At 44.3% G+C, this 12,021-nt stretch overlaps 1 protein-coding gene across 1 annotated transcript in view; it reads left to right on the top strand.

Annotated features, from left to right (window-relative positions):
- The first annotated feature begins 924 nt into the window (after window positions 1-924).
- LOC140723034 (uncharacterized) overlaps window positions 925-12,021 on the top strand; it is a 98,356-nt gene continuing 87,259 nt past the window's right edge. The window contains exon 1 of the mRNA XM_073037659.1: window positions 925-1,105. Coding sequence (XP_072893760.1) covers window positions 1,101-1,105 — 5 coding nt within the window. The 5' untranslated portion in view covers window positions 925-1,100. The remainder of the gene's footprint in view (window positions 1,106-12,021) is intronic.

Genomic DNA, 12,021 nt, shown 5'->3' with positions numbered 1-12,021 from the left:
GCGAAAGAAATTCCTTCTCATCTCCATTCAGCACAGCTGCCTGAGGCAAAGAGTTCCATTGCCCCCGCTAATGACCACTGGATTTAAATACATGTGAAATGGGGCATGGTCTATCCCCTGGGAATTCGAGCGGAAATTTACCTGAGCTACATCAGTCAGCATCCCCGATCTTGCAGGACGTTTCCCGCCAGGAACGATTCTGCAAACGGGATCTCTGGAAAGCGAGCGTTATTCAAAAAAAAAATCCCAACATGAAAGCATTTTGAATAAGCCTTGAGGAGCCTGGCAGTGGATGGGCTACAGCAGCAGAAGACCACGAGCACATACACTCAGTGGCCACTTTATTAGTTGCAGGAGATACCCAATATTGAATACCCATGGAGGCCGGCGAATATTTGAGAGACTCATGCCGCTGAGCAGTTAGACAGCCAACATCAGACTCCCGAAACCCGACTGGAAGTGATCCGGCGAGAGGAGCAAATACCCAGCGAGCCAGAAAAGGAACCTTCCCGATTCGTCGTTTTGGACAGTTCCTCTTCCGTATGACTTATCTTAAGGGGCGGGGATAAGGGGCGGGGATTCCGCGACCACTTTTAGAAAAAAAAATGCATGCAAAATAACATGAATTTTATAGCCAAACTTCTGTAATTAAACACAAAATGAAACAAGGAAATTGATTTACAGATTAGTTTTTGCTGAATTCCCTGCAATTATTTAGCAAAGGGCTTGACATATCTTGTTCACAGTTGAAGTGGGAGGGAGCTGGGGAAGGGCTTTGATTTGATTCCGAATGAGCAGGTGACTCTGTGCTGGGACGTTTAAGGTGAAACTCGTCTTGCCCCGGGCAGGACGGGACCTGCTGGGCGGAGCTTCGTATCTCGCAGAGCGTGGGCGGCTCGAATTCACAGCCTGGGACTTGCAGACTTTAACGAGAGGACGTCCGTCCCACGTTTGGGGTCGAGCAAGCTTTTCCGACCGATTAGATGCGATGGACCCTTACCATTATCCGTGGGCGCCAGGTCGGGGACAGCTGGGATTGAATAATAAGGAGAGAACTTGTGAGATCGGCCCAGAAATCAACTGAGAAGATAAATGCGGACATGAGGTAAGGTTAACACAGCTTTTTATATTTCTGCAAGTGTTTCACCTTGTGCCCCTCAGGGATTCCCCTGTTCGTTGTGCTCCTCCTCCTCAGCCCACGGTCCGACCCGCTCCGGTCGAAGATAAGAAGTAACAACACAGGTAATAGGAGCAGAAGTCGGCCAACTGCCCCGTCGAGCCGGCTCTGCCATTCAGTAAGGTCATGGCTAATCTGACCATGAACTCATCTCCACCTGCCTGCCTTCTCCCCATCACCCTTAAGTCCCCTAGTATTTAAAAACCTATCCAACCTTGTCTTAAGTATATTTACTGAGGTATGCTCAACTGCTTTATCTCCACTCTCTGGGAAAGAAGATCTCCATCCTAAATCTACTCCCCGAATCTTGAGACTATGCATCCTCGTTCTAGTCTTTCCTACCACTGGGGAAAAAAAAACTTTCCTGCCTCTATTTTTCCATCCCTGTTATATTTTTATATGTACCTATCAGATCTCTTCTCAATCTTCTGAATTCCAGTGAGTACAGTCCCAGGTGAATCAATAGTTCCCCGTAGTCTAATCACACCCCCCCCCCCATCTCAGGAATCAACCCGGTGAACCTCCTCTGCAGCGCCACCAAAGCCAGACCCGACAGCTGTGTCAGGTGGGTGGCACCATGGCTGCGGTGTCCACCTCTTCCCCAGGCCGAGGATGTCAGTGTTTCTACCAGTCCTGCTGCATCCCTCTCCCACAGACGCGGTGTGGGGTCAGTCAAGGGTCACGGGGCACAATCTGACACTCGACTATTTGGGTCCCTTTCGTAGCCAGAGTTGAGCATCGATGTTGTGCCCCAGCTGTCTAGATACGCAAACCAGGTCAGTACGATACGGAGAGCAAGCTGTTGCCCATGTAGCAGGCTGCCTCGCTCCACGCGCATAATGAACAGCAAGGATCTGCAGAGATCCATACAGTTTGGCACCGGCAGCGTCTCAGGAGTTGCCAGTCAGGGTTGAAATCAATTTAGGAACTGCAGCTCCGGAGTTTTCCCTCTGTGTTTACTATCGAATCCTTTCTCATGAGTCGATTCAGCCATAAGGTAGCGGAGGTTTGAGATCAGAGTATTCCTTCCAGTCGAACTGTCAACCGCGGCTGACGAGCCAGATCTGCCCGAAACGGCAATTATTAAGACTCTTGCCCCGTCTCCTGTCAGTAGAAACTGTTCCATCGGGGTCAGTAGCTAAGCCACACGTGCAGGCCGGGAGCCGGACTTGGTTGTCAAAGGCTATTTAGGTGAACGCCATTGGGAGCATTTAATAGGCAGAGGGACCTTGTTCCCATCAACACCCTTGGCTGTAACAACCTGGAGGAATCAGGGCAGTGCACCGACCACGAAAAAAAAATAAAAAAATTATAAACCCTTAGCATTTTGGGCAGCAACTCTAACGGTACTAATTCACTCTGGGATTCGATATCACATAAATGTTATCTCTGTATCGATTTTGTTTCCATTCCGTGGAGAAGGAATGGTTAAACAATATATTAAACCAAGTTCCTCAGACAGGATGAAGAGGTCAATACTCCCCAATGCCATTAGGCTTTACAATTCTACCGTCAGGACTTAAGAACTTTTTAAAAGCTATTATTAATGCTTTTTGAGACGGTGATTTAGATGCATATCATATGTTTTTACTGAGTTAAGTATTGTATGTAATTAGTTTTGCTACAACAAGTGTATGGGACATTGGAAAAAAAGTTGAATTTCCCCATGGGGATGAATAAAGTATCTATCTATCTATCTATCTATCTATCTAAGTTCCTTCAGTGTTGATTGATAGCAAGCTACCGAGCCGGCTGCTCCGATTTCAGCAGAGAGGCCGCTCCCTCTCCTGAGGAATGTGTGTGTTGGAATTCGCCCTGCGGGCAGGCAGCTGCTTGCACAGAGATTCTGAGGTCTGAGCCCCACAGGATAACAGCCTGCACCGCCCAAGTCAGCCAAAGGCCCCTCAGCTGGTTGGCTGCATGAATCGATTAGGAAAATATATCAAAGAAGTGATAGAACTTTTAAGCGGGATCTCGGGGAGAAGAATGCCGCTTCTTATGTTTATTTCACAGTATTCATTCAAGCAACATTTTTGTTAAGGTGTCTTTGTTTTGGAGTCAGGGATCCAGGAGTCACCGGCTCTCTTATGCCGACGATATGATGTGTTCGGCTGCTGTTTTTTTTTGTTTGAAATCATTGCCACGGTTAGGATTTCCCATTGGTTTATTCAAGATCAAAGATGCATTGCGGTGTGTCAGGGAGGTTTTAAAATGATCCCGGTGAGCGAGTAGAAGCACAAGTTGTTTGTTGTCTTTGAAGGACCGCGTGCAAACTATGAAAAGCTTTAAAAACAGTTAAACTTACAAACAAGAGAAAATCTGCTCCTCCCCCTTTTTCCCGTGGCCTTCTGTCTCTTTCAACAATCAACCTCCCAGCATCTGTACTTCATCCCTCCCCCTTCAGGATCCACCTATCATATGGAGCTTCCCTCCTTCCCTCACTCCCCCTCCAACTTATAAATCTACTCCTCAGTTCTGTTTTCTCCGAAGAGTCTCGTCCGATCTATCGACTGTATTTTTCCCACAGTTGCTGGCTGGCCTGCTGAGTTCCTCCATCATTTTGTATGTGAAACAATATACCCGTCAATTTAGTGCTTTGGTGAACCCCTTTGGTCGCATCCACTAAAGGAAAGATTCAGAAACGCGAGAAAATCTGTAGATGCTGGAAATCTGCATGCAGCACGCACAAATTGCAGTAGGAACTCAGGAGGCCAGGCATCGCCTATGGAAATTCGTAAACAGTTAGCGATTCGACCTGAAAACTTTCATCAGACTCATTTTCTTATGTCTGTTCGCCTTCATAACTTTTTGCTCAAATTTAAAACATGTATTCCTTTTGAAAACAGGAGGATAGATAGATAGATAGACCTCAGTATGTGCGGTTGGGAGACTGTAGGTCTGACACGGTGGTCAGCAGCACAGGAGCGCCGCAGGGAACCGTACTCTCTCCGGTCCTGTTCACCCTGTACACATCAGACTTACAATATAACTCGGAGTCCTGCCATGTGCAGAAGTTCGCTGATGACACGGCCATAGTGGGGTGTGTCAGGAATGGACAGGAGGAGGAGTATAGGAAACTGATACAGGACTTTGTGATATGGTGCAACTCAAACTACCTGCGTCTCAATATCACCAAGACCAAGGAGATGGTGGTGGACTTTAGGAGATCTAGGCCTCATATAGAGCCAGTGATCATTAATGGAGAATGTGTGGAGCAGGTTAAGACCTACAAGTATCTGGGAGTACAGTTAGACGAGAAGCTAGACTGGACTGCCAACACAGATGCCTTGTGAAGGAAGGCACAGAGTCGGCTGTACTTCCTTAGAAGGTTGGCGTCATTCAATGTCTGTAGTGAGATGCTGAAGATGTTCTATAGGTCAGTTGTGGAGAGCGCCCTTTTCTTTGTGGTGGCGTGTTGGGGAGGAAGCATTAAGAAGAGGGACACCTCACGTCTTAATAAGCTGGTAAGGAAGGCGGGCTCTGTCGTGGGCAAAGTACTGGAGAGTTTAACATCGGTAGCTGAGCGAAGGGTGCTGAGTAGGCTAAGGTCAATTATGGAAAACTCTGAACATCCTCTACATAGCACCATCCAGAGACAGAGAAGCAGTTTCAGCGACAGGTTACTATCGATGCAATGCTCCTCAGACAGGATGAAGAGGTCAATACTCCCCAATGCCATTAGGCTTTACAATTCAACCGCCAGGACTTAAGAACTTTTTAAAAGCTATTATTAATGCTTTTTGAGATAGTGATTTAGATGCATATCATATTTTTTACTGGGTTAAGTATTGTATGTAATTAGTTTTGCTACAACAAGTGTATGGGACATTGGAAAAAAAAGTTGAATTTCCCCATGGGGATGAATAAAGTATCTATCTATCTATCTATCTATCTATCTATCTATCTATCTATCTATCTATCATTAGCCCGTTGATAATCCATACCATGAATGACACAACAGGTGTCATAAGGAAATAAATTCCAAAAGCATTAGAAAACTAAATAAGCGAGAAAGAAATGATAATATTTACAACTGTGAGATCAAAACTCGACTCCTGAGAGCTGATAAACCCCAGGGACCTAATGGTTATCAGTCCACCTATGTCGTGGACATTTATTTTATTCGAAAAATCACTCGATCACGTGTCTAGGTTCCGGCTGCTTTCCTGGGCTGCGTAAGTCCAGGAAAGACACACTCTGGTGCCGCCAAACCCGCGAGACTGATGCGGCGCACCCACCCCAAACCCGGTTTGTGTAAATGCTGTGTAATTTGCTACCCTGTTAAAGCTCAATGCCCGGAAATAACAGACAGCACACTGAATACGATTAAAGAAATTATATTTGTGAGTCTTAACTGAAAGATTCGTAAAGATAAGAAAGATTAAAAAATACTAAGGGCCGCTTATAATTAAACAGTCAATGTGCACAAGTTGGAGCTCAGTTCATCGATCCTCCATCGATCTCGGCGCCTGTCTCCATGTAATTACAATTTCTCCAATGCGTCCAGTCCTACCACCGCTTCTCTCTAGCGTCTTCCCTCTTCACCTCCCTCCAAACAAAGAAGCCAGCTCTCATTCCAGAGCATCTGTTATTTTTCCCCATAACTCAAACACTGCTTCTACAGAGAGAACATTAGGTTGGCGGTGAAACATTTCCCGGGGTGTTACACTGTGGAGAGAGAATCTGGACCATAACCCTTCACAGTCTCAGATCCACACACCTATCGATGCCCATAAGACACAGCAGCAGAATTTGGCCATCTGGCCCCATCAACTCTGCTCCGGAATTCAATCCTGGCTGATCTTTCCCTCCTCTGCCTCACCCCCGTAACCTGTGAACAAGGAGAAGGAGATAAGTCCGTGGCCCAAGGTAGAAGGAGATCAGTTATACGGCTCTCGTTACATGCACATGCGGAACAACTCTTTAAATGGTTATGCAGAAATGTTGAAGTTAATAACTCACTTATTTCTACTGTCACGTACCCAGTGACCGGGTTAAAGAACCAGCAGAAATGCAAAACACACTGGAATCTGGTATTGCTATAAATTAGTAATGCTTTTTAGTAAACTACGCAATACGGTAATATAAATGCAAATATATCAAACAGGTTAGCAGTGATACAGATATAGATATCTGTGGGACAAAACTAGGCTCTTGCAAACCCAGGGGTTATTGGATACAAGCTTACGATGATGAAGACAGTTTAGTTCAGTTCGTGGTATTTTGTTGAGTAACGTTGGAGAGAGAGAGAGAGTGGGGGTCTGAGAGGTGATCCCGTCGATCTTCCCGTTGTCTTCTGATGTCCTGTTGTGGTCACCGACTACGACCATGATACTTACGAACTTTCTTCATTGGTCGCAACTCTTCACATTGTCAGCCACTGATCGATTTCCCTGAATCGATCCTCCAAAACCCGACCTTCACATGGGTGCACAAAGTTCGTTCAATGTCCCACACAGTGTGTGTCTCGTGGTGTGTCTGTGTGTGTAACAGTGGATCTGCTTTTTATCTCCACATGCTGGACATCAGCTGTCCATCAAACTGATCCTCCCATCACTTTCTGCAGAAACCGTACAAGCAGGCAAGTAACCTTGTGAAAGTTGAACAATCAGATGAGGAACCATAACATCAATCTTTCGAGCACTTTCAGTCTCTCTCTCTCTCTCTCTCTCTCTCTCTCTCTCTCTCTCTCTCTCTCTCTCTCTCTCTCTCACTCTCTCTCTCTCTCTCTCTCCCTCTCTGTCTCTCTCCCTCTCTCTCTCTCTCTCTATTGCTCTGGACGACTCCCCCCCCCCCCTCTCTCTTAAAAGCACCACCGTTCATATAGTCTCTTCTGGACCCCTTTCCATACTAGGGTGACCCACAACACACCCTCATTTTAATAAATTCTTACGGAGGGAAAAATTGCAGGTTATATGTGCAAAACAATACATGAGTAATCATCAGATAACAGTGTAAAACGAGTACAGTTTCAAACTTAACATCTAGATAAACAATCGGCTATAATGTTGTCAGTACCTTTGACATGTCTAATTTCGATGTCATATTCTAGCAATATGAGACTACAATTCAAAACCCTTCTGTTCTTATTTTTTATATTAGCCAGAAATACTAAAGGATTATGATCTGTGTAAACCATTAGTGGATTCTGGGCAGGACAAATATAAACTTCGAAATGTTGCAAAGATAGAATAAGTGGCAGTAACTCTTTTTCCATAGTGGAATAGTTTTTTTTCTGGTGTACATTATATTTCTTGGAGAAATAAGCCACTAGTTGTTCAATGTCATCCGCACATTTTTGCAATAATACTGCTCCGAAAGTCAGGTCACTAGCATCTGTTGCTATAGAGAATGATTTGGAATAGTCTGGTGCTCTGAATATGGGATTATAACACAATATAATTTACAGTTGTTCAAACAATATTCCCACAGCCAGAGGGTGCTCTTCCCATGTGTCACGACAGACCACTCAAACATCAATATATGTATGCCCCTGTGTTTTCTAAGCCTCTAATTACCGAGTCAATCATCCTTTGAGATGTTCCTGGAATATATTTCATTCCGAAAGGTAAAACATGATATTCATACAGCCCTGAAGGTGAGACAAAGGCTGAGATTTCCCTAGACATTTCAGTCAAAGGAACACACCAATATCCTTTCAGCAAGTCAATATTCTGTAAGGTACGTAGCCGTCCCCACTTTATCAATGTAATCATCTACTCTCGGGATAGGATCAGCATCTGTCTTTGTGATGGCATTGACTTTCCTGTAGTCAGTACAGAATCTCATGCTACCGTCCAATTTCGGTACAAGTATACAAGGCGCTGCTCACTCTGAGGTAGGTCGCCAAATAATACCAGCTGCTAGCATGTACTCAATTTCTTTTTCCACCAGCTTGCTTTTCTCAAATTTCATTCTGTAGGGATGCTTTTTAATGGGCTGGGCTGACTTTACAGTGATGTCACGCACGCGTCGTGCACGGTCTTAGAATATCACGGAATAAACCTTTAGGTCAGTTAATTAAAATATTCAGCATTTTTGCTGCTTTGACTGCAAATGCTGAATTTTCCCAGCAATATTTTTCAAAACATCATACTCTCTGAGTCTTCTGAAAACTACAGGGAGTTCGGTAAAATGATTTTGTCTTCTAGTACTAGACACGACAAACTCCTCCGTTGTCATGACAGTGCTCACTGATGCAGGATCAGAGTCATGATAACACTTGATCACATTTACATTCTGACCTGACCATTGCTCTCTGAGTAAGGTCAAAGGTGACATAATACGCTTAACTCTCAACTCCTTAACTATCCCCTGGAATGTTCTCGATATAAAGTTACTACCCTGTTTAGATTGGATTTTTTTAGGTAGACCGACTAGTATGGAGAATTTGTTAAGTGCTTTTACGTTGATGTTCCGGAGGGGCACCATTCAATGGAACCGAGACACAGCACATTTGATGGTTAACAGATACTCGTAGCCAGCTGCCGTGTTTGGCAATGAGCCCGCACAATCCACTTAGACCCCGGAAAATAGTTCACCAAAAACAGGTATCAGCCAAGATGGTGCTTTTGGGATCATCTGATTAGGATTTCCTGCACGCTGACGGGTATGGCCAGTCCTGCACAAGTTCACAACATCGTTCCTTAAATGAGGTCGGGAGAATTCCTTCACAATTCCATTTATTGGATTTTCCACTTCAGAGTGTTCACCTAAAGCCATACTATGAGCCACGTTTAAAATTTCAGCCCTGTAAACTTCCGGGACCACCACTTGATGTTCAATAGCCCGATCCTCATCTGCAAGCACAGTAGGTGGTCTCCATTCCTCATCAACAACCGGCCTCAGATAATATCCTACAGACTCTCTCTGAACCTCCTCTTCTGTGAGAGTTGTCTCCTTTAATGTCACAATTTCCAGATTTCTATTTTGCTCCTCTCTCTTCCTTTTTGCTTCTGCAGCCGGCAGTTTTTTTGTATTTTTGTTTTTACTTGGAACTCACGTTCATACTGCACTTTATCAGCCTGAATCTGAACCTCAGCCTCAGTAACTGCTTTACCCTCAACAAACATCTCCCTCCTCCTCTTTGAATTTCCCCTCGGCTGCATAAAGCTGTGTTATTAACATCTGTACCTGAGCCCTCCACGTGCGAGTGGTCAATTTAATCTTTAGCTTGCGATCAATTCCCATCAGTACATCCCTCTTAGCCTCATCCAAAGCATCAGGGGTTGGATCCACCATAAACATAATAACCACAAACTCCATTTTTGCTGTTTTTTCACACAACCACATCAAAATAAGGGAATGTACGCCAACCAATTCAAAGAATCCCCCACACAATTCTGTTCAAAGCCCCGGACGTAGGCCCTAATTTTGGACGCGTCCACAGGGACTGAGTTAAAGAACCAACAGAAATGGAAAACACTCTGGACTCTGGTATTGCTATAAAATAATAATGTTTATTAGTAAACTACGCAGTATAGTAATATAAAAACAAATACATCAAACGGGTTGGCAATGATACAGATATAGATATATATGCATGTGTGGAACAAAACCAGGCTCTTTCAAACCCAGGGGTAATTGGATATAATGTTGCGATGATGAAGAGAGTTCAATTCAGTCCGTGGTATTTAGTTGAGTAACGGGGGGGGGGGGGGGGGAGAGAGAGAGAGAGAGAGAGAGAGAGAGAGAGAGAGAGGAGATAGATATGCTGCTGTCAGTTATCCCGCTGTCTTCTGAATTCCTGTTGTGGTCACCTACTATGACCATCATACGTACGACCATTCTGCAGTGGTGGAATTATCACACAGGCAAGGGTGGACACACAAGTAATTCCCCACCGCTCGCACTTTTGGCAATGTGAGCTACTGATCGATTATCCCGAATCGATCCTCCAAATCCCCACCTTCACGTGGGTGCACAAAGCTCGTTCAGTGTCCGACACAGTGTGTGTCTCGTGTGTCTGTCTCTAGCCCAGCGGATCTGCTTCTTATCTCCACATGCTGGACATCAGCTGTCCATCAACCTGCTCCTCCCATCACTTTCTGCAGAAACCGTACAAGCAGGCAAGTAACCTTGTGAAAGGTGAACAATCAGCTGAGGAACCATAACATCAATCTTTCGAGCAGTTTCAGTCTCTCTCTCTCTCTCTCTCTCTCTCTCTCTCTCTCTCTCTCTCTCATTGCGCTGGACGCCTCACTCTCTCTCTCCTAATAGCACCACCGTTCACAGAGTCTCTTCTGGACCCCTAGGGTCCTAACTAGGTTGACCCCGAACACCTCCTCCTTTTAAGAAATTCTTACGGAGGAGCATTTCAGGTTATATGTGTATTACAGTGTTTAAAAGAATACACGACTAATTATCAAACAACCTATTAAAACGGGTAGGGTTTCAAACTTAACTTCTAGATAAACAATCAGCTGTAATGTTGTCCGTACCTTTTTCATGTCTAATTTCTAGATCATATTCTTGCAATAACAAACTCCAGTTCAACAACCTTCTGTTCATATATTTCATATTAGACAGAAATACTAAGGGATTATGATCTGCGTAAACAAACCGTGGTTTCTGGGCAGGTCAAATCTTAACTTCGAAATTTTGGAAAGACAGAATAAGGGACAGTAACTCTTTTTCCACAGTGGAATATATTTTCTGGTGTACATTAAATTTCTTGGTGAAATAAGCCACTGGGTGTTCAATGTCATCCGCACCTTCTTGCAATAATACTGCTCCAGCACCCTCGTCACTAGCATCTGTTGCTATGGACTATGGTTTGGAAAAGTCAGATGCTCTTAGCATTGGGATTATAACACAATATAGTTTACAGTTCGTCAAACAATTTTCCCACAGCCGCCGGGTGCTCGTCCCACGTGTCACTCCAGACCAGTAAATCATCGGAATAAGACCCTGTGTTTTCTAACCCTCTAATTAGTGAGTTAATCATCTTTTGAAATGTTCCTGTAGCATTTTTCATTTCGAAAGGTAAATTATTATTTTCATACAGCCCTGGAGGTGTGACAAGTGCTGAGATTTCTCTAGCCCTTTCATTCAAATGAACAGACCAATATCCTTTCAGGAAGTCAATTTTCTGGAAGGTACGTAGCCGTCCCGACTTTATCAATGCAATCATCTACTCTCGGGATAGGATCAGCATCTGTCTTTGTGATGACATTGACTTTCCGTAGTCAGTACAGAATCTCATGCTACCGTCCGATTTCGGTACACGTATTCAAGGCGCTGCCCACTCTGAGGTAGATCGCCGAATAATACCAGCTGCTAGCATGTACTCAATTTCTTTTTCCACCAGCTTGCTTTTCTCAAAGTTCATTCTGTAGGGATGCTTTTTAATGGGCTGGGCTGACTTTACTGTGATGTCATGCACCGCGTCGTGCACGGTCTTAGAATATCATGGAATAAACCTTTATGCCGGTTAATTAAAATCTTCAGTAGTTTTTGCTGCTTTGACTACAAATGTTGAATTTTCCTATCAATATTTTTCAAAACATCAGACTTTCTCAGTCTTGTGAAAAATACAGGGAGTTCAGTAAAATGACTTGGTATTCCTGTACTAGACACGACAATCTCCTCCGTTGTCATGACAGTGCTCACTGGTGCAGGATCGGAGTCATGATAACACGTGATCACACTTACATTCTGACCTGTCCATTGCTCTCTGAGTAAGGTCAAAGGTGACAAAATACGCTTAACTCTCAACTCCTTAACTATCCCCTGGATGGTCCTCGATGTATCGTTTCTACCCTGGTCAGATTGGATTTCCTCAGGTAGAACTAACTGTGTGGAGAATTTGATAAGTGCTATTACCTTGATGTTCCAGAGGGGCA

The sequence above is a fragment of the Hemitrygon akajei genome, unplaced genomic scaffold (assembly GCF_048418815.1).
Source record: "Hemitrygon akajei unplaced genomic scaffold, sHemAka1.3 Scf000098, whole genome shotgun sequence".
NCBI classification, from domain to species: Eukaryota; Metazoa; Chordata; class Chondrichthyes; order Myliobatiformes; family Dasyatidae; genus Hemitrygon; species Hemitrygon akajei.
Note: the sequence above shows the minus strand (reverse complement) of the source record. Positions and strands in the feature narration are given on the sequence as shown.